Source organism: Scyliorhinus torazame, chromosome 2 (genome assembly GCF_047496885.1).
Source record: "Scyliorhinus torazame isolate Kashiwa2021f chromosome 2, sScyTor2.1, whole genome shotgun sequence".
NCBI lineage: Eukaryota > Metazoa > Chordata > Chondrichthyes > Carcharhiniformes > Scyliorhinidae > Scyliorhinus > Scyliorhinus torazame.
The window spans coordinates 331196767-331219977 of record NC_092708.1 but is presented as its reverse complement, the minus strand read 5'-3'; the positions used below and the strand labels follow the sequence as shown (position 1 = coordinate 331219977).

The following is a 23211-nucleotide window of genomic DNA, read 5'->3' as shown; positions in this document are numbered from 1 at the left end:
GGCTGTGTGGAGTTTGCACTTTCTCCCTGTGTCTCCTTGGGTTTCTTCCGGGTGCTCCGGTTTTCTCCCACAGGTTAGGTGGACTTTCCATGCTAAATTGCCTCTTAGTGTCTAAGGGTGTGTAGGTGAAGTGGGGTTAGGGTGATAGTGGTGGTGGGGGGGGGGGGGGGGGGGGGGTAGTGGGCCTAGGTAGGGTGCTCCTTCAGAGGGTCGGTGCAGACCTGATGGGCCGAATGGCCTCCTTCTGCGTTGTGGGAATTCTATGGTTCTATTCCTTTCAAAAGTTTAATCGAACAACCCTTTGCATTTGTCCTCATTCCATCCTGCTACGATACAAATGAATAAATCTTTGGTTTCAGTGATACTTGAGTGAGAAGCAATCATGATAGACCTGTATGAATATAGACCAAGATAAGCAGTCAAAAATACAATGAGAAACAAAACACAGGAAAATAGAAACCTTGGATGGTTGACTGTAGTTCCCTGCTTCTGCTTTTAAAAAGTGTTTGTTTATTGTGATTGACTTTTTAGTGGAAAGGACCAGTTGTTTTCCTTTTACTCACAGCCATTTGCTTGGCAACTTTTGCTGTTATTCAATCAATGCGCAAACTGATGGAGAATATATCGGGTGGACAAAAAGCTTGGGAAAGCCTGCATACCCCAACTTGTGATGATCCTTGCAGGTAAGTTACACAATTCAATTGAAAGGTAAATCATGAAATCAAAACTGTAAAGACCTGAAGAAAACTCAGCCTTTTCAGTTCTCAAAGTAATCCATAGAACCATAAAATCCCTACAGTGAACGCAGAGCCCTTTCGGTCTATCAAGTCTGCATGACCCTCTGAAAGAGCACCCCAGCTAGGCCCATTCCCCCGCCCTATCCCCATAATCCCAACTAACCTCCACATCCCTGGACACTAAGGGCAATTTAGCATGATCAATCCACCTAACCTGCACACCTTTGGACTGTGGGAGGAAACCGGAGCACCCGGAGGAAACCCACGCAGACGCGGGGAGAAAGTGTAAACTCCACACTTTCTAATCACAGACCAAAATGGGCAGTCAGCTCTTTGCACCTTTTCCTGTGCTGGCTTCTCAACTGGTTTTAGCTACTCTAACACCTGTATGAGTTATTAATCTTTTCTCATTACCCTCCGCATTCGTTTTGCACAACCCCATGTGCAATTAACTAAGGCCATAAGTAATAGGAGGAGGATGAGGCCACTTGGTCCCTTGAGCCCACTTTGCCATTCAATAATATCATGGCTGGTCTGATTGTGACCATAACTCCACACTCCTGTCTGGCCCCATAGCCTTTAACTCCCTTCTCAATCAAAAATCTTTAAAAATACTATTTTATTAAGAAAGTTTTCCCAATATTACACCTTCACAACCATATTGAAACTTCAATTACAATATTTCTCAATCACAATTTTGCCATATCAGCCTTCGCTGTGCTCTGTGAAAGAGAATTCCAAAGACTAAGGGTGGGATTCTCTGAACCCCCCGCCAGGCCGGAGAATTGCCTGGGGGGGGCGGAGTGAATCCCGCCCCGACGGCAGTTGCCGGATTCTCCGGCGCCGGTTTTTCGGCGGGGGCGGAAATTGTGCCGCGCCGGTCGGGGGCCGTTGGCGGCGGCCCCCCGGTGATTCTCCGGCCCGCGATGGGCCGAGTGGCCGCCCGTTTTCGGCGGCTCCCGCCGGAGTAAAATACACCAGGTCCGTACCGGCAGGACCTGGCTCTGCGGGCGGCCTGTGGAGTCCTCGGGTGGGCGCGGGGGGATCTGGCCCCAGGGGAACCCCCATGGTGGCCTGGCCTGCGATCAGGACCCACTGATCCACGGGCGGGCCTGTGCCATGGGGGCACTCTTTCCCTTCGTGGCAGCCGGTGTAACAGTCCGCCATGAACGGCGTGGAGAAGAACCACCATGCGCATGCGCTGGGATGACGGCAGCACACGCTGGCACTCCCGTGCATGCGCCAACTCGTGCCAGCCGGCGGAGGCCCTTCGGCTCCGGTTGGCGCAGCGCCAACCCCGCCGGCGCCGGCCGAGCCCCTGTAGGTGCGGAGGATTCCGCACCTTCCGGGCGGCCCGACGCCGGAGTGGTTCGCGCCACTCCTCGGCGCCGGGACCACCCGCCCTGCTGGGTTTGGCATTGTCCGTTCCGCCAGACTCGTTTCTGGTGTGGCGCACCCCCGCCTGCAGATGGATCCTCCTCCCCGACAGCCGGCCAGTGGGATTTCTCATTGTGGCTCCCCCAGGTAATCGGGAAATCCGGGAGCATGAGTGCGGTGCCGTCAAAGTGGAGGATCCCGCCAAAGAAGAGTCCCGTCCTAAGGGCACCCAAAAGGCACGATTTGCCCCCAAAATATCTAAGCTAATTTGTGGCAGGTTTTTCAGGGAGTTTCCTGTCGGCTCTGCCGGCGAATTCCCTAACGCTGTTCAATTAGGCTTAGTCACTTTTTTGGGCCCTGGTCAATGGACCGTTACATGGTCCACATCCCACCCGTGGTGATCCTGCAGTGAGCGGAAAGGAAGAATCCAGCCCTGAGAATTTTTTTAAGCACCGGGGAGCTGAACTCAGAGATCAGGCCGCCATATTGAAAGGGTGACCCGCTCTCTAAGTGAGCTTGTGAGTCCCCCACACCTCCCCACCCACGGGCAATGTCACTACCCACCCCCCCCCCCCCCCCCCCCCAAGGGGGACCCCCTCTTCAGGCCGTCCCAAGCCCCCTTACAGCACCCCTCCCTTCCAGGACCCATCCCCAACACCCCCTTAACCTCCCGGAGGCCCCTACTTATCTGCCCTGCATATACCCACCCTTCAAATGCCCCCTCCACTATCCCTCCTTTCATGCAAAAGCCCCCCTCGGGCCCTGACCCATCATAGTGCCACCCTGGCACATGGGCACCCTTGCACTGGCACTCTGGCAGTACTCCAGCCAGCACCTTGACAGTGCCAGGGTGGTAGTGCCAAGGTGCCAGCTGAGCAATACCAAGGTGCTCACGTTCCAAGGGGAGGGCCGGGTGGGGGGGTGACCCTGCACTAATCCTGACTGCCAAGGTGCCTCCAATGGCCCAATGAAAGCTCCTGGGTGCCGTTCTGCCTGGACTAACACTGATCGGCGCCCGGCTGCAGCCTCCCTGGGGAGGCCGGGGAATCGAGGTAGGTCGGTGTATCCCGGATAAGTAGACCTACTTCTGCGATTGCCGTTTGGTCCTGCCCCTTTTGGGCGGAATTCCGAATCCGACGTCTCGAGAGACTTGGGTGAATCTTGCGAGGCACGGAGGTCTCTCCCAGGAATCTCCGGTTGCGTGGTACTCTCGCTCAAGGGTAATGCGGCCAGAGAATTGCGCCCTAAGGCCCCTCAGAGAGAATAAATTCCTCCCCAACTGCATCTTAAATAGGAAGCCCCTTGTTCTGTTTCACAATATTTTACATTATTTCCAGGTCACTTTCTGCTCGGATCCTGGACAAGGTCAGAACTGCTAAAGCACACAGAGTTCTGGCTAATTTTGGTGCATCTGGCATTAATTTGGACTTGTCAATGGAGAACAGGAGAGGCAAACGGACCACAGTTGTAGATCTAGTCAGTTGCTGAACAGGACGTTGCGGCTGGAGAGCCTGGGATTCCGCTACCCCCCCCCCCCCGCCCATCCCACAACCCCACCTCACTCATATGGTGCTAATGAGCACACTCAGGCCCCACTCAGCACCTCCTTCCTGTCAGACATGCAAATGTAACCTAAAGGAAATGGAAGCTTGCCAGAACCCTGCTCCAATTCTGCCTTTCTTTTATGGAGAACGAATATTTGCTGGGGACAAATGTCAAGAGAATTGGTCCCATATCTGCTTCAGTACCACTTGTGTTTGATGTTTCAATAACGCTCTGCAAAAAAAAATATTCTCAATTTGTCCTTTATTCTTCCAGCGATTATTGGAAACCGATGCCAATTCTTATACCGATTTTGCTAATCAATGGATAAGTCTTTCACTGTCAAAGTTTTGAAAACATCCCTTATATCCTCCCTTAAATGCTTCTATTCCAGAGAAAAAAGTAGCAATTCATTCAAATCTTTCTTTATAATGTACATCCAGAACAAATTCCTTACTTTTGTATGTAATGCCTTTATAAACAAAACGTAGAATTGTATTTCATTTTATGGTCTTTTCAATCCTGCCCTCCCAGAGTTAGAAATCTTTATACCTGCATTTGAAAGTCTTCCCCCAAAATGTGTCACCTACTCGCTCACGCCATTAAACTATTTTTTGTACTTCCTCAATCTGCTGCACTCTTGATGCAGCACAGTGGCACAGTGGTTAGCACTGCTGCCTCAAAGTTCCAGGGACCTGGGTTCGATTCCAACCTCGGGTCACTGTCTGTGTGGAGTTGACACTTTCTCCCCGTGTCTGCGTGGGCTTCCTCCGGGTGCTCCAGTTTCCTCCCACAGTCCAAAGATTATGCAGGTTAGGTGGATTGGCCGTGATAAATTGTCTCTTCGTGTCCAAAAGGTTAGGTGGGGTTACTGGGTTACAGGGATAGGCTGGAGGTGTAGGCTTAAGTAGGGTGCTCTTTCCAAGGGCCCGTGCAAACTCGATGGGCCGAATGGCCTCCTTCTGCACTGTAACTTCTATGACTCTCACAGTTTTCCAAACCCTGAAATGATCATAAACCTAATATGGGGACAGACTTGGACATAAAGTTGGAAAATGCAATGACAAATCCAGTTATAGCAATCGCTAATAACAGGATCACACAGCAGCGATATTAAGAATGAACAGCATAATTAGAATACTATTTTGAGGCTGAAATGTCTGCTATCTGTGATTTTTAATACACATACATTCCCATGGATTGGTGTTTTTCAACATATAGTTGTCCACTTCTGAACAGTTGAAAAACATTTTGAAGGAATTCGCTGGTGTCGGAGAAGGGTCCTTTTCTGTCCATGTAAATTCATATGTGTAGGGGTGGCCTTTGAAAGAATTGCACTGTGGCCTGTTTCCAGAGTTCCTTGGACCAGGCATTCTGTAGGGAAAAGAAGAGCAGGTGACAGTAATCTTTAATTCTCAGGCTTATTCTCCCTTCAGGATATTGGAATACTACTGAGACTTTTTGACTATTCTCCATCAACAGCCCAAATTCAGTCAGAAGGCTCCACTCTTAAAGAACTCACACCGAGTTTCAAGTCTCAGAGATTGCTATCTTCAATAAGACAAAGGGAGTCCAAAGTAAGGAAAAAGTAAATGACATTAATTTTACAACAATTGGATACACGAGTACCGGTAGAACCTCACCAGATACTCTCTCCTTTCGGTCGGTTCCAACTGGCCGACCTTTTATACAAGTACGGGTAAGCTACCCAGCCCCTAGCAGGAGAACTCGTACTCCTCAAGGAGCACAGAGAAGACAATCATCCCCACACCGTGGCTGGGATTCTCTGACCCCCGCCGGGCCAGAGAATCACCGGGCGGAAGGCGCAAATCCCTCCCCGCCTCCCCGTTGCCTGCTGCCCCATTCTCTGCTGCTGTTTTTCGGGGGCCGGCGGGATTCCCGCCACGGCGGTCGGGGGCCTGTTGACAGCGGCCCCCCCCCTGGTGATTCTCCGGGCCCCGATGGGCCGAGTGGCCGTCCCGCTGGTGTAAATTATTCACCTCACGCACGGCGGGACCTGGCAGGTAAGTGTGCGGGGGCGGTCCTGAGGGGGGGGGGTGCAGGGTTGGATCCGACCCCACGGTGGCCTGGCCCGTGATCGGGGCCTACCGATCCTGGGGGTGGGCTATTTCCGTGGGAGCCTTTTTTCCTCCGTGCCGGGCCCCTGTAGGACTCTGCCATATTGACCGCGGGCCGGCACAGAGAAGAGAACCTCCACGCATGCGCGGAAGTATGCCTGCCAATCTGCGCATACATGGAAATACGCCGGACGGTCCGTGCATGCGCGAGATCATGCCGGCCATTCCGCGCATGCGCGAACTCGCGTCAGCCCTGTGGCGCCGGCTGGAGCAGCGGCAACCACTCTGGCATCAGCCTAGCCCCCAAACATTTGGAGAATTCCTCACTTTTGGGGGCTGTTGGCGTCAGAGTGGTTGGCGCCAATTTTCCCGCCGGCGTGGGGGCTTAGTCCCCAGAAGGGAGAATCCCGCCCCAGATGTCCCGTGCAGGTTATTACACTAGCCCTGTTCCTATTCTTTAAATTCTAGACCTTGTCCGGGTGGGCCTGAGCTTGAGTTGCTCCCAGGCTATGTTAATGGCGACTGGCAATTTTAGCCCAATGTTGGGTCAGAGGAGATCCAGGTAAATGTGTTTCCTAGATCATGCTGCTCTGTGACATAGAGTACCTAACAGCAAATCACACTGTTCTTTCAGCTTTGTTGTTGCAGAGAGTGTCCCAGATGGGTTAGCCTATAATGAAAATGCTACAAAATACCAATCGACATACAACTCCTGGTTAAACCTAATCAATATAGCAAACAGCAGCCTGGACATTGCCTCCTTTTATTGGACTCTTACTGGGTGTGATATAAATGTGACTGATCCCACCTCCAAGCCTGTAAGTAAAACTGATCGTGCTTATCAAGTACCCGGTTGTATTCTGAGCCCTCTATTGTGCTTTTGAGATGAATCAAAATGTAACCTTGTATTAGAATCAAAATAGCAAGATAGGGCTTGCTATATATGAAGAAGTTAAAAAGCCACCTGGCCCAGACGGGATTAGCTCTTAAGCTGCTAAAGGAACCAAGGGTGGAGGTAACAGATACTCTGACCACAACCTTTCAATCCTCCTTGAACATTGGAGCAGTTCCAGACGATTTCAATATTATACCCCTGTTCAAAACAGAGACAAGGGATATACATGGTAACTACAGGCCATTCAGTCTAATGCCAGTGGTAGGAAAGCTAGAGATCATTGTCAAGGAAGATTCTCACTTGAAGAAGCATGGGTTAGCCAGGGATAGCCAGTACAAATTTGTTAAAGACAAATTGTGCCTGACTAACTTTGTTCAGTTCTTTGATGCAGTAACAGAGAGTTGGGGCTGAAGGTAGTGCAGTAGATGTATATATGCATTTTTAAAAGCATTTGATAAAATACCTCAAAACAGACTTATTCAGAATATAGAAATGCATGATACTAAAGAGACGTTGGTTAAGGGATAAGAGACATAGTTGTGATGAATGGATGTTTTTCTAACCATGAAGAAGTGTGCAGTGGGGCCCCAAGGTGGCAGTATTTGAACCTTTGCTTCTTCTATTATATATCTCTTCATTCACCTGAGGAAGGAGCAGTGCTCCGAAAGCTAGTGATTCGAAACAAACCTTTTGGACTTTAACCTGGTGCTGTAAGACTTTTTACCGTCCAACGCCAGCATCTCTACATTATGTCTATTATATAAAACTTGGGTTTAGGGAGTACAGTTTCGAAGTTTGAGAATGTTACAGAAGTTGGCAACTTTGTAAATAGTGATAAGGAACCAGCAGACTTCAGGAGGACATGGACAGACTGGTGAAATTCACAGACACATGGATGATGCTGTTCAATACAGCCACTCGTGAGGTTCTATATTCCATAGAATCCCTACAGTGCAGAAGGAGGCCATTCAGCCCATTGAGTCTGCACTGACTCCCTGAAAGAGCACCCTACCTAGGCCCACTCCCCCACCTTATCCCCGTAACCTCACCTAACCTTTGGACACTAAGGGGCAATTTTATCATGGCCATCCACCTAACCTGCACATCTTTAGACTGGGGGAGGAAACCGGAGCACCCGGAGGAAACCCACGCAGACACAGGGAGAATGTGCAAACTCCACACAGATAGTCACCCAAGGTCATAATTGAACCTCGGACCCTGGCGCTGTGAGGCAATAGTGCTAACCACTGTGCCATAATGCCACCACGGGAGGCACTTTGGGAGTAACAATGTGAAGATGCAGTATAATCTAGAGAGAAGAGCAGTGGAAGGAGTGGGAGTAGGTGCATTTTTACAAATCTTTGAAGCTGGCAGGGCAGGTTGATAAAGCAGTTAAATAAATATATGTGACTGTGATTAGGGGCACAATGCACAAGGGAGTCTTGCTAAATCATTACAACTCTCTGATTACTTCTCAGCTGGGGTAGTGCTTACAATTCTAGGCACCGCATTTTAGTAAGTTTGTCACTGTCTAGGCAGAGGAGGTCTATCAGGATAGCAGAGAGGAGGCAGAGTGGTTACATGGGGAAGTTGGAGGTGCTGAGAAGGTTAAGGGGAGCTCTAATTCAGGAATTAAAAATTATAAGAGGTTTGACAGGAGCAAGTAAGAAGAAACTATCTCCGAAGCAGGGTGGCAAGCGGAAATCATACAATTAATATGATTTGCAAAAGAACCAGAGGAAAGATTTCTTCACAAGAGAGGGTTGTTATTCTGGAATACACTGCCTGAAAAAGTGATGGGAGTGAATTCCATGAAAACGGCATAAAAGCAATTGAACACATACTTGAAGAGCACTAATTTACAAAGTGATTGGGGGAAATGTGTTGTGTGGGACTAAATTAGACACTTCCTTTAAATAATTAGCACAGGTATGACAAGCTTAATAACATCCTTCTGAAAGGTTTTTATTTACATTCTTGACATGGGATTAGAATTTCTATCTGGCAATAAGGTCAGTACAATTATTTCCTTCTATTTCAAGCATGTTTTTATATTAACAGACTAAAAAATTCCACTGCACGGCGACAAAGTACTTCCACCACTAGGTGGCAGTAGCCCCATGTTCTGCGATCCCATTGTGATTTAACAAAATGAAAGCATTGCGTTCTATTTTTATTCCCATTAATGTTGAGGTTAAATGTTTGCAATGTTAAGCCGTGAAAGACATGGAACAATATATCTTTTCATGTCGCGTCCTTATTGTCAGAGGTTTTCTAATCAAGGATGTCACCATTTTGTTTTATTCGTTCCTGGGATGTGGACGTCACCGATTGTGCGGCATTTATTGCCCATCCCTAATTGCCCTTGAGGGGGCAGTTAAGAGTCAACCAGTATTACTAAAGACTTGTTTTAGCGGTTGCACTAACTTGTGATGAATCCCAGTTGCTCACCTCCATTTGCCTTCATACTTTTAATTTTGCAAACTCCTCCCTGTCGCTTGTTGGCCATTGTATTTCCAATCCATGTACATAGTACATTTTCTGATGGTGGGAATGGGCTGAATGATTTTTAAAAATTTATGTCTTGTGCTCTTGGTATTTGTTTTTACTATCACAGGGTGAAATCCTGCTTCATGAATTGGGGAAATTGCCATTGAAGAATGTCAGTGTGCGCATTGCATCAAGTACACTTTCTTTTCCCCACCAACTCTCCACCGACCTCAATATTCTGAAAGAGAAAGGTGAGGACTATAATGCTTGGCAGCCTGTCTCATTTTCACTGCATTAAAAGCTTGTCACAGGCGGTGTTAGGAAATGGAACAATCAGGTGCTGGAGCCTGATACCAATCCAGCTACCACTGGAAATACACTGCAGGTCAACCAGCCCCTGTAAAGAGAAAAAAGGAATTCATGTTTCAGGTGCAATCAGGATGGCCAAGCGGCCTAAGGCGCTGCGTTCAGGTTGTAGTTCTCCTCTGGAGGCGTGGGGTCGAGTCCCGCTCCTGGCATTGACTTTGAGGCAGCACAGTAGCACAGTGGCTAGCACAATTGCTTCACAGCTCCGGTGTCCCAGGTTCGATTCCCGGCTTGGGTCACTGTCTGTGTGGAGTCTGCAGGTTCTCCCCGTGTCTGCGTGGGTTTCCTCCGGGCGCTCCGGTTTCCTCCCAGTCATCCCTCCCAAATGTACAGGTTAGGTGGATTGGCCATTCTAAATTGCCCTTAGTGTCCAAAAAGGTTAGGTTGGGTTATGGGGATAAAGGGGATAGGGGGAGGTGTGGGGCTTAGGTAGGGTGTTCTTTCCAAGGGCCGGTGCAGACTCGATGGGCCGAATTGCCTCCTTCTGCACTGTAAATTTTATGATTCTATGAATAGTCTTCCTCAGAACACATTCTTAGAAAAGCTCTTGTACCTAAAATATTAACCTGCCTGTTTACTTTGGAGGCTGATGAGTATTTCCAGAAATTTCTAGGATTATTTTAGGTGTCTAGAATTTGTACCTTTTCTTTTATATGTGGGTGATGTGTGGTTGTTAACAAACTTATTTTTCAAAGCATATTTTGTGTTTTATTGACAAAAGTGCACTTTTGATACACTGTGCTCTTGTACGAAAAATTAAAGCACATTTTCAGTTACTTTTTGATTTTTCTTTATGATCTGCAGGTAAAAAGGACCAGGATTTTGCTGCAAAGCAATGCTGCTATCACATAAACTAATAACACAGCTTAAGGAATGCCTAAAATTGTCAATGCTACCACAAGTACATAAAGAATACTTTCACGTAACTTGCTCCTTTTCTAGCAAGCATATTTAAAACATAATTTTTACCAATATACATTTTCATGTCTCTTAGTTATTATTTTTCAGTACTACACATTTTGTTCATAAATACCTCCCGTTATTTATTTTCTTGCCTCAACTTACCTTCACTGTCCATCTTTCTGGCCTAATCTGCCAACAGTATACAACTGAAATTCATTAAAAATAAGCTGTAGTATTTATGGCTTAAATACATGCTCGTAAATGCCTCACTAATATGTCCTGCGATGCTTATAATTAATCTTTTGCTGTATTGTCAGTGAGTAAGGGTGAGTTTGGGCTCTTTATGTCATGGAGACTAGCCGCAGGAAGGTGGACAGTGTTCCTTGGAGTGGAGGGCAGGTGGAGTTGTGTACAGAACAGCATCCTCCTCTGAGTCATTTGTGTCTCCAGTCCCACCCAGGGATTTTAGCACGCAATCTAGGATAATACTCTAGTGGAGTGATAAACTGGCAGAGGTGACATTCTACCAAAGCTCCCACTAACCCCGTAGGTGACCATAAAGATCCCAGGGCATTGTTTTGAAGAAGAGAGGAACGTTCTCCCAAGTTCCCTGGCCAATATTTATTCAGGAACCACTGAAGATCAAATGATCTGGTACATTTTTGCATTGTGGAAGATTACTGTATGGAAATTGGCTGCATTATAAAAGTGACTTCACTACAACAGTACTCAATTGGCTGTGAAAGACACTATATAATTGTGCATTCTTTTTTTTCATTTATGTTGAGTCCAAGGCTTGTGAAAGCTGAAGCTCCTGAACATGAATGTGTATTTGTGCAAGTGGTTTCTCTGAAATTCTGTTGCTGGAGCCAGAGGATGTTCCATATTTATTACAGTACTTATAATAGTTAAATGCTTCCCTTCTATATGACCTTGAATGGGGGAGAATTTGATACATCATCAATAATAGACGACGAGTGATAAACGTAACTGAGGCTTTAATACACCAAACAGCAAGCCTCCTGCCTCTGGACCCGAATTGGGTCCGGAGGTGGAGACTTGCCACTTTTGTACAGAAGCCTGAGGGGAGGAGCCACAGGCGGAGCCAGCCTGGACAGGCCCAGGCATGAACAATACAGCACAGTGAATATAAGACAATAACGTGGTTTACCGCATTCACCCCCTGTTTAAAAAAGTCCAGCGGGGTTGAAGTGGTCTTAAAGGTCCAGTCTGTCGGGGGCCTTGACTTTCCGCTGTGACCGCCTCAGTCCCGGCTGTGGCGTGCGCGTCCGGGAGCGTGTTGACTTCTTCTTCTTCACCCAGATGTTGAGTCGGCGAAGGGGGGGAAGGGGGGGGGGGCGGTGTATGGGCGGAGGTGGTGGTGCCTGTCCTCGGTGCGCCTGCGGGAGTCAGTTCGTGAAGGAGGTGGGCAGGGGTGGGGGAAGACGGTGTCGGGTGGGGTGTGGTGGTGATGGTCACGGGGGAGCCTGCAGGAGCCAAATCCCGAAGGGAGACCATGTCCTGCCGCCTGTCTTGGTGTGTCACGTAGGTATATTGGGGGTTTGCATGGAGCAGCAGAACCTTCTCGACCAGGGGGTCGGTTTTATGTCTCCTCGCATGCTTGCGGAGAAGGACGGGCCCCGGGACTGTCAGCCAGGACAGAAGCGAGACCCCGGAGGTGGACTTCCTGGGGAAGGCAAAGATACGCTCATGACGAGTCTCGTTAGTGGCCGTACGTAGAAACGACCGGATGGAGTGGAGCGCTTTGGGGAGAACCTCCTGCCAGCGAGAGACTGAGAGACGTTTCGACAGTACGGCCAGGAGGACGGCCTTCCAGACCGCCGCGATGCCTTTGCTGAGCAGGAACTGACGCAACTCATCGCACTTAAAGGAGGAGCCCCGATCACTGTGGATGTAGGCGGGGAACCCGAACAGGGTGAAAAGGCTGTGCAGGGCCTTGATAGCGGAGGCACAGGTCATGTCAGAGCAGGGGATGGCGAAGGGGAATCTGGAGTACTCGTCAACGATGTTGAGAAAGGACACGTTACGGTCAGTGGAGGGGAGGGGCCCTTTGAAGTCCATGCTGAGGCGCTCAAAAGGGCGGGAGGCCTTTACCAGATGTGCTCTGTCTGGCCGATAGAAGCACGGTTTGCACTCCGCGCAGACCTGGCAGTTCCTGGTCACGGACCTGAACTCCTCGATGGAGTAGGGCAGGTTGCGAGCCTTGATAAAGTGGAAAAAGCGGGTGACCCCCGGGTGACAGAGGTCGTTGTGGAGGGTATGGAGTCGGTCTACTTGTGCGCTGGCACATGTACCGCAGGATAGGGCATCTGGGGGCTCATTGAGCTTCCCGGGTTGATACAAGATTTCATAGCTGTAGGTGGAGAGCTCGATCCTCCATCTCAGAATCTTGTCATTCTTAATCTTGCCCCGCTGTGTGTTATTGAACATGAAGGCAAATGACTGTTGGTCAGTGAGGAGAGTGAATCACCTGCCGGCCAGGTAATGCCTCCAATGTCTCACAGCTTCTACTATGGCTTGGGCTTCCTTTTTGACGGAGGAGTGTCGAATTTCGGAGGCCTGGAGGGTACGGGAGAAGAAAGCCACGGGCCTGCCCGCCTGGTTGAGGGTAGCGGCCAGAGCAAAGTCCGACACATCGCTCTCCACTTGGAAAGGGATGGACTCATCCACAGCGTGCATCACGGCTTTGGCGATGTCTGCTTTGATGCGATCGAAGGTCAGTCGGCCCTCAGTCGTCCGGTGGAACATGGTGGACTTGATCAGTGGGCGGGTCTTGTGCGCGTAATTGGGGACCCACTGGGCATAGTAAGAGAAGAACCCCAGGCATCTCTTCAGGGCCTTGGGGCAGTGGGGGAAGGGGGAATTCCAGGAGGGGGCGCATGCGGTCGGGGTCGGGCCCTAGGACTCCGTGTTCCACGACGTAGCCGAGGGTGGCCAGGCAGGTTGTGCGAAAGATGCATTTTTCCCTATTATAAGTTAGGTTCAGGAGTTTTGCGGTGTGGAGGAAGCGCCAGAGGTTCTCGTCATGGTCCTGCTGGTCACGGCCTCAGATGGTGACGTTGTCTAGGTACGGGAATGTGGCCCACAGCCCTGGTTGTCAACCATTCGGTCCATTTCCCTTTGGAAGACCGAGACCCCATTGGTGACGCCGAAGAGAACCCTGAGGAAGTGATAGAGGCGGCCGTCTGCCTCGAAGGCAATGTATTGCTGGTCCTCCGGGCGGATAGGGAGCTGGTGGTACACAGACTTCAAGTCGACTGTAGAGAAGACTCGATACTGCGCAATCTGATTGACCATGTCAGATGTGCAGGGGAGGGGGTACGCATCGAGCTGCGTGTACCGGTTGATGGTCTGGCTATAATCGATGACCATCCGGTGCTTCTCCCCAGTCTTGACGACCACCACTTGGGCTCTCCAGGGGCTGTTACTAGCCTCAATGATCCCCTCTCGCAGGAGTCACTGGACCTCTGACCTGATGAAGGCCCTGTCCTGGGCACTGTAGCGTCTGCTTCTGGTAGCAACGGGTGAGGTTTGCGAAGAGGGAGTGTGGGGCGACCTTAAGTGTCACGAGGCTACAGACGGTGAGGGGGGGCAGGGGTCCGTTTAACTTTAGGGTAAGGCTCTGGAGGTGGCACTGGAAGTCGAGCCCCAGTAATAGGGCAGCGCAGAGATGGGGGAGGACGTAGAGCCTAAAGTTGGTGTACTCTGCGCCTGGCACAGTGAGGGTCGCGACACAGTACCCCAGGATTTCCACTGCGTGGGATCCGGAAGCCAGGGAGATTTTCTGGGTCGCGGGTAGGATGGGGAGGGAGCAGTGCCTCACCATATCTGGGTGTATGAAGCTGTCTGTGCTCCCAGAGTCAAAAAGGCAGGCTGTCTCATGCCCGTTGATCTGGATGGTCATCGTGGACTTCGTGAGGTGGTGCGGCCGGGACTGGTTGAGTGTGACAGAGGCGAGTGTCGGAAGGCGGTCGGTTGGCCGGTCGGAGGTGGCAGCGGCCAGCGTACGGTCGGGTGAGCAGGGCTCCCGGGAGGCTGCGGAGTGGTCCCAAGATGGCGGCCCCCATGAGTCGCCCGTGGCGGGTGAGGTGTAAGATTGCATCCAAGATGGCGGCCCCCGTGGGTCGCACGTGTCGGGCAAAATTAAAGATGGCGGCGCCTACGAGTCGCACATGGCGGGTGGTGCGACAGCTTGGGGTGGCCCCGACAGGCAGCAGGCAGCGCTGATGGGCCTAGACGATTTAGGAGGGGGGAAGGTCGGGCCTGGCAGGCTTTTGCGAAGTGTCCCTTCTTCCCACAGCTGTTACAGGTCGCGTTCCGCGTCGGGCAGCGTTGTTGGGGGTGATTACTCTTGGCGCAGAAGTAGCACTTCGAGCCTCCGGCATTGGCGGGCCGCTGCGCAGCGCAGGCTTGCGTCGCACCCGGGTCATATAATTCATAGAATTTACAGTGCAGAAGGAGGCCATTCGGCCCATCGAGTCTGCACCGGCTCTTTGAAAGAGCACCCTACCTCCACCCTATCCCCATAACCCAGTAACCCCACCCAACACTAAGGGACATTTTGGACACTAAGGGCAATTTACCATGGCCAATCCACCTAACCTGCACATCTTTGGACTGTGGGAGGAAACCGGAGCACTCGGAGAAAACCCACGCACACACGGGGAGGATGTGCAGACTCCGCACAGACAGTGATCCAAGCTGGAATCGAACCTGGGATCCTGGAGCTGTGAAGCAATTGTGCTATCCACAAAGCTACCGTGCTGTCCACGGTTGATGGCTGCACCCACGAGGCCCACGAGGGTGCTGTGCGGTCGGAGGTGTAGGCCCCCATTGTCTGGGAGGCCACCTCCAGTGAGTTAGAGAGTTGTATTGTCTCTGGGAGGCCGAGTGTCCCCCCTTCTAATAATCGTTGGCGGATATAGTTCGAGTGCATGCCCGCGACGTAGGCATCCCTGATCAGCCGCTCCGCGTGCTGGGTAGCCGATATCGCCCGGCAGTCACAGTTCCGGCAGAGGATGCGCAAGGCACACAGGATTTCCGCGAGTGATTCCCCAGGGCGTTGGCGTCTCGTGACGAGGAGGTGCCTAGCATACACCTGGTTAACGGATTTCACGTATTGTCCCTTTAGCAGCGTTATTGCCTCCGCGTACGAGGGGGCGTCCCTGATGAGGTTAAAGACTCTTGGGCTCACCCGTGAGAACCTGCTTTTTCTGGAGGTCTGTGAAGTCTTCGTTGAAAGATGCGAGGTACGCTTCGAAGCAGCTTAGCCAGTGTTCAAAAGTCTCTGTAGCGTCAGCTGTTTGTGGGTCCAGTTGCAAGCGATCAGGCTTGAGTGAGGAGTTCATCTTGAGTGAAGAGTCCATCTTTAGGAGTTTAGTGTATTAAATTGATACACCATCAATAATAGACGATGAGTGATAAACGTAACTGAGGCTTTAATACACTAAACAGCAAGCCTCCTGCTTCTGGACCCGAACTAGGTCCGGAGGCGGAGACTTGCCACTTTTATACAGAAGCCTGAGGGGAGGAGCCATAGGCGGAGCCAGCCTGGACAAGCCCAGGCATGTACAATACAGCACAGTGAATATAAGACAATATGTGGTTTACCACAGAATTATGATCATGTATTTTGAAGAAATCTTTGTCTTGCTGCAGTAGTGGCCTTGAACCTCAGTGGAATGGCAATCGGAGTGGGATTGTCACTCTGTTCCTAGTTTTTAACCTTAAAATCCAGCTGCCACTATCTCGTCCAGCCTCCTGGGACTGGGCCAATGAGTGTGTTTGAGAGTGAGTGAGTGTTTGCGAGAACAAGTTTGAGAATGAGTGTGTGTTTGAGAGAGCGAGTGAGTATAAGAGCGAGTAACTTTCTGTGAGACCAAGCGTAGGTGAGCGAGCAAGCGTGTGTGAGTGAATGTGCGTGAGTGTGTGTTACGGCAAGTGTGTATCGAAGTGAGGGTGTTGGAGAGTGGTTGAGTGCATGAGTGTGTTTGAGCACACCTAAATCCTGAGTCTTGGAGTGACCTGGACACACCCACATTAAACTTAACCTCTTAGCATGGCTCTGTTCTCGCCCCCTTCCCTGGTGACCAGGACTTGGAGTCCAGTCTGTCTCTCTCCAACTCAGCTTCTTAAGCGAAGATGCAAAGAAGGTTGTATTGGCTCTTTTTAATGATCATTTTTATAATTATTATGTTTTTAAATTTATTGTTTAGACATTGGATTTTATTTGTGGCTCAGCAAGTTGTTTATATTTTCTTCAAAGCTTAACTTTTTTCAAAAATTCATGTTTAACGTTGTGCCAAACTTGATCTCAGGCAGCTGCTGCCGGGTCTCTTGCTGAAGGGGAATGAGAGGCACATAAGAGTCCGATTGATTTTTAAAGACTGGCAAAGGCATTGGGCGGGATTCTCCGTTCTGGAGACTAAGTGCTGCCGCCAGCGTAGAATGTGTGGACTTTGACAACAGGAAATTTGGTGCCGATCCCTCACAGAGTCTGGTACCGGTGTTTCGACTGAAGCACCCGCCGCCGGGCCAAAAACGGCCGGAGAATGTCCGGGGCTCCGGGCCGGGCATGTGCACAGCTGACGACCTGCACCGGTCGCACTGTAAAACATGGGGCCGGCAGTGGGCTAAACCAAACTCGCTGACCATGACCCCACAGCCCGCGCCCTGGCCAACCCCTGGCCACCCCCCACCAGTGCCCCCAGCCCTGTCAGACACCTCCCCCTCCCCATCCAGCGACACAGATCCCGGACGAGTGTGGCGGCGCTGGACACAGTCCGCAGCTGGCACGTCGGCTCAGACCACACGTGGCCTGAGCCGTCGGGAACTCGGCCCATTGGGGGGGGGGGGAGCATCACTGGTGGGCTGGCCGAAGAGGCGCCAATGGCATTGCGACTGCACGCGACACATGTCAAAATGACCCGGTTTGGAGGAGGCGGGGAATCTCAAACTGCCGTCGGAATCGATTCTTCGCCCGATCACCGATTACGATTTTGGCGTTGGGCAGTGGAGAATCCCGCCCATTGTTTTTGCTGCACTATAAACAGGAAGTGTTGGAAATGTTCGGCACTTCTGGAGGCACCTGTGCAGAAAACAGAGGCCAGTGACCCTTCATCAGAGCGAGTGAAGATCGAGGACCTGAAGCTTTGACTCTGATTCTTTCTCCACAGATGCTGCCTGGCCTGTTGAGTCTTTACAACATTTTCTGTTCATGTTTTAGGTTTCCAGCATCTGTGGTACTTTGTTCTCTTGTTATATGCTCCAGGCTGGACATATGTAAGTGTGCTTAGATTCAATTTAAAATGAGAAAATAATTGATAAAAGATAAATTAACCAGCAAAGCAGAAGATTGACTCACAGACGCATTTATAAAGATTTATCTTTCCAAAAATCTTCAGCTGTTATATATAATTAATTGGTATTATTTGGTGATAAAATAACATAGAATTTGTCACCAAGCTCCATATTTTGAACACACTGTTTTAAATTACAGGAGTCCATATAAGGAAAGTGAATTTTCAAAAATTGCTGAGTGGTGTGCTTCACACAAAGCTCTGGATTGTCGATAAAAAACATATATATATTGGCAGTGCTAATATGGATTGGAGAGCACTAACTCAGGTAAGTATAATAACTTATCAGTAATAAAGCACTCCAACATCATCCTGAGCCCCCAATTCATCATGACCCAAATATGGTCATGACCAGTGTGTTTAAAATAACATGTTCATTTTTGTAACAGCAAATTACTCTTCCAACTTTATATCCTCAATCTCCAATTCTATTGTAAGGATAGCAGGAGGCTTATCCAATTCTTATCTTTAGATAATATTAAAGACGAGTCCACTTTTGTCACAATCTCCGCGCAGGCCATGGCGGAGTTGACAGCAGCCGGCGCGGAGGGAAAGAGTGCCCTCACAGCACAGGCCCGCCCAGGGATTGGTGGACCCCGATCGCGGGCCAGGCCACTGTGGGGCACCCCCGGGGCCAGATCCCCCCGCAGCCCCTGAGGCCGCCCATAGAGCCAGGTCTCGCCGGTACGGACCTGATTTGATTTACGCTGGCGGGAGTGGCCGTAAATGGGCGGCTGCTCGGCCCATCGCAGGCCGGAGAATCGGTGGGGAGGCCGCTGCCAGCCGCCGCCGACCGGCGCGGCGCGATTCCCGCCCCCGCCAAAAAACCGGCGCCGTAGAAATTGGCAGCCGACATCAGGGCGGCGGGGCAGGATTCACGCCGCCCCCAATGATTCTCCGACCTGGCGGGGGGTCGGAGAATCCCGCCCCATTTTCTTACAATGCAAAAGAAGGTTAGCTGGCTTGTCACATGATGCTCTTGCATTCCCTTACCAGTGACCCAAATATGGTCATGACCAGTGTGTTTAAAATGCATGGTTTCAACTCAATTAGATAATGGCTGTCATGTCTGTCGGCTGCCTTGGAAGATTGTACTTAGCAGTCAGTTCCCAGAGAACAGTGCCAATGATTGGGTGCCAAACCATGTCCAGCCCAGTTAGATTACCTGCATTTAAAGATTGCATTGCATTGGGGGCGCAGGTACAGCAGAGTCAGGACCCAGAAATGATCCGGATTGAAAATCAACCCCATGAGCATTCAAAATGTGCTTTTGTCTTTAAAATGATTACCCCTAATACACTCAATCTCTCACCCAGCCCAAGACCTAAAAATAATTAGGAAAAGTCTTCTGAGTCGAATGGGATCATTGAATGATATTTTCATCAATTTAAGTTGAATTATTCGGTTCCTCCCTTGGCTTCAATGTTAAAGTGATAGAAGTTAAAAAATGTGGGGCAGGAAAGCACGAAGGTGCAATGGTTAGTATTGCTGCCTCACGGCGCTGAGGTCTCAGGTTCGATCCCGTCTCTGGGTCTCTGTGTGGAGTTTGCACATTCTCCCTGTGTTTGAGTGGGTTTCGCCCCCACAACCCAAAGATGTGCAGGGTAGGTGGATTGAACACACTAAATTGTCCCTTAATTGGAAAAAATGATATGGGCACTCTAACCTTAAACAAAATGGGGGCCGGACTCTCCAAACACCAAAATCGCGTTCGGCAATCAGCCGGAGAATCAAATTGGGCGATGCTCCGCCCCCTCCAAAGCGGAGTACTCTCCGAGTACGCCGTGCGCCGTATCGACAGCCTCAGGACATTGCCTGAGGCCCACCCTCCGATGCCCTGCCCCCGACTGGCCGAGTTCCTAATGGCGTCGGTCGCGGGTGGTCTCATCCATCGGGAACTCGGCATGGCGGTGGCGGCCTCAGTTGGGGAGGGTCGATTTGTGGGCAGGGGGGACTTTATCAGGGAATGGGGGCAATGTTGGGGGGTTGTCTGGGGCACGCGAGCCGGCCAATGGGGGGGGGGACTATTTTGCGGGCCTGGTCCTCAATCGGCCGGTTCCATGTTGCACAGCACCGTATCGGCAGGGAGAGCCTGGTGCTCTACGCTGCCTTGATACTAGCCCCCAGCCAAATGGAGGATCGGGGGCTGTTTTGCACCATTTTTTCTATTGTAAAATGCCACCGTTCCCACGCCGGCGTGGGAACATGGCCTCAAAATCAGGGAATCCAACCCGTGATGTCCATAACATCATTAAAACCTAAAAGTTATATTTTTTTAAAATAAATTTAGAGTACCAATTGTTTTTTTTTTCAATTAAGGGGCAATTTAGTGGCCAATCCACCTACCCTGCACATCTTTGGGTTGTGAGGGTGAGACCCATGCAGACACGGGGAGAATGTGCAAGCTCCACACAGACCGTGACCCAGGGCCGGGACCGAACCCGCATCCTCGGCACCGCGAGGCAGCAGTGCTAACCACTGCACCACCGTGCCGCCCCAGAAGTTGTATTTACACAGATCAGCAATTGATTTGTTTCATTAGCCTTAAATGTAGCAGATGATATGAAATATAATTTTTGGGAATACATCGATGTTGTTAGTTCCGAGCAATGTAAATCAGATACAATTTTACATCAGCTATGGGAGCAGTAGTTCAACGTGATGGTTAAAAGTTTAAGAACAACCTCAAATTGTTTAAATCTGATCATGCTTTGGTTGATTTGAATCAGGCAGACATAAAAGGCCTTGTTTTGATCACAAGCAACATGCTGAGAAAATCAACCACCAGGAATTGATCTGAAGCAGATAAAAAGTGTCCCGGTTGTGTTAATGCTGTCTGATTAAACTACATTGATGTGGGTGATTTAACGCAAATTACATTATCAGATATGGTCACAGATCATTTAATGTAATTTCCGACAGGTGAAAGAGTTGGGTGCTGTGGTTTACAACTGCAGTTGCCTTGCCAACGATTTTTCCAAAATCTTTGATGCTTACTGGAGCCTCGGACATCCAAATGCCACTATCCCCTCACCCTGGCCATCTTTCTATTCGACAAATTTTAACAAAGAAACGCCTCTTGAAGTCAAACTGAATGGAACTGCTGCAAAAATGTACTTGTCGGTGAGTAGTCACAAATATTATGCTTTCGAAGAAATGCAGCTGTCGTACAATACAGCCTGTAACATTTATCAAAATGTTGGTGCTGATATACATGCTAATTTCTGATGATTGCAGGGTCTGCTTGCCTCTTTCTTTTATATGTAGACCGTTTGAGGTCTGGATTACAGCTCGGACTGGTCCTGCTGCTTGTTCACTGCCTTCAGTACCTTCTGCTTATCCGTGCTCATCACCTGGTGGACAAAGCTCATATTCACTATGTGAATCCTGTGGTGGATGTAGCTGTGCTAGCCTTTGTTGCAGGCTGTGTATTTTAATGATGGCTTCAGTGTTGTTACACAGACCTGCATCACCTCTTCCAGTAGAGGGGGGTTAGACACTTTTGGAAGAAGATAAGGAGATCCATATTTTACTGTGATGGCTGAGAAGCACCCTCTGAAGGAATGCTACCATGGGGGGGGCACAGTGGTTAGCACTGCTGCCTCACAGTTCCAGGGACCTGGGTTCAACTCCAGCCTCGGGTCACTGTCTGTGCGGAGTCTGCACGTTCTCCCCGTGTCTGCGTGGGTTTCCCCCGGGTGCTCCAGTTTCCTACCAGAGTGCAAAGCTGTGCAGGTTAGGTGGATTGGTCATGCTAAATTGCTCCTTGGTGTCCAGAAGGTTAGGTGGGGTTACTGGGTTATGGGGATAGGGTGGAGGCGTGGGCTTAAGTAGGGTGCTGTTTACAAGGGCCAGTGCAGACATGGTGGCTGGGATTCTCCGACCGCGCGCCGGGTCGGAGAATCCCTGGGGGGGACGCGAGAATCGCGCCCCGCCGCCGGCGTCCCAATTCTCCCCCGCCAATTCTCAGGTGCCCGCGGGATTCCCGCCGCGCCGGTCGGGGGCCGTGGAAAGTGCCCCCCCCCCCCCCGGCGGATCACCAGGTCCCGACGGGTTGAGTGGCCTCCGGGTTCGACCGAGTCCCGCCGGCGTGGGTTACTCAGGACCCACACGGCAGGACCTGGAAGGTGTGTCTGCGGGGGCCGTCCTGGAGAGGGGGGGGGGGATCTGACCCGGGGGGGGGGGGCGTGGGGGGGCCCCCAAGGTAGCCTGGCCCGTGATCGGGGCCTACCGATCGGCGGGCGGGCTGGTCCCATGGGGGCTTATGATCTTCCGGGACCCTGTAGGGTTCTGCCATATTGCCCAGGGGCCGACGCGGAGACGGGAACCCACGCGCATGCGCGGAATCACGGCGATCGTTCTGTGTATGCGTAGAAATACGCCAGCCGTATCGCGCTGGATAACTCGCGCCGGCAGTTCCGTGCCGACTAGAGCTGCAGAGACCACTCTGACGCTGACCTAGCCCCCTAGGAAGGGGAGCATTCCCCATTATCGGGGACCATTGACGCCGGAGTGGTTGTCGCTGCTTTTCACGGCGTAGGGACATAGCCCCATTATTGGAGAATCCCACCCGATGGGTCGAATGGCCTCCTCCTGCACTGTAAATTCTATGATTCTATGATAATGTTGTTTGTGTGGTATTTTGCTGCACGTGAGTGATTGTGAAAGGCAAAGGGAATAAGGAAAGAACGAAAGACACCATCCCTCATATTTGCCAGCCTGCTGGACTTCATGTTGTCTGTGGTCACAGGTCCAACATTGTATTTACATGTGTGAAGGGAGCTAAAGGATTCCTCTTTTGCTTAATCCAATCTCTGGTCTTATGTGCAACGTTTTCCTGCAAATAGAGAAGTAACGAGACATGTCCCTCTCCTTCCTCAAGTAGCATCCTCAATTATTCAAGGTTGCTGAACCCTGCTTTTTACAATGGGGCAGGGTGAGGAGAGAAGGTTCTGTCCACCTCAGCCGGAATGAGGATTGAACCCTGCACATATCAGCATCATTCTGTACCATAAGTGAGCTGTCTAACCAACTGAGCTAACTGTGTTCGCCCCCCACACACCCCACCATCACCCCACTGTTCACACGATGTCTGTAAAAGACTTAGGCTAGTGAGAAACAAGTAGCCACTCAGTGTCATTCATCATATAAAGATTTAGGGTGGAATTCTCTGATAATGGGGCTATGTCCCCACGCCCGCGAGAAAACGGGTGTGAATCACTCTGAACTTCCCTGGAGAATGTCCAGAGTGATTCTCCGTTTTGCAGGGGGCTAGCAGGGCCCCGGAGGGCTCCTCGCAGCTCCGGCTGCCGAAACGGGGCCCTGCACTTCCAGCCACGGGTCCGCGCTTGCACGCGGCGGCCGCCTGTGGCGGCGGCCCCGCACAACATGGCAGACGCAAACCGCGAGCCAGCCCCGACAATATAGGCCCCTCCGAGATCACG

At 50.6% G+C, this 23211-nt stretch overlaps 1 protein-coding gene across 4 annotated transcripts in view; it reads left to right on the top strand.

Moving 5' to 3' along the window:
* LOC140401891 (5'-3' exonuclease PLD3-like) overlaps positions 1-23211 on the top strand; it is a 108804-nt gene that overhangs the window by 65825 nt on the left and 19768 nt on the right. For all 4 annotated transcript variants that reach the window (XM_072489827.1, XM_072489830.1, XM_072489828.1 and 1 more), the window contains 5 exons: positions 532-683; positions 6369-6552; positions 9247-9370; positions 17908-18035; positions 20690-20890. In XM_072489827.1, the coding sequence (XP_072345928.1) occupies positions 532-683; positions 6369-6552; positions 9247-9370; positions 17908-18035; positions 20690-20890 (789 nt within the window). The remainder of the gene's footprint in view (positions 1-531; positions 684-6368; positions 6553-9246; positions 9371-17907; positions 18036-20689; positions 20891-23211) is intronic.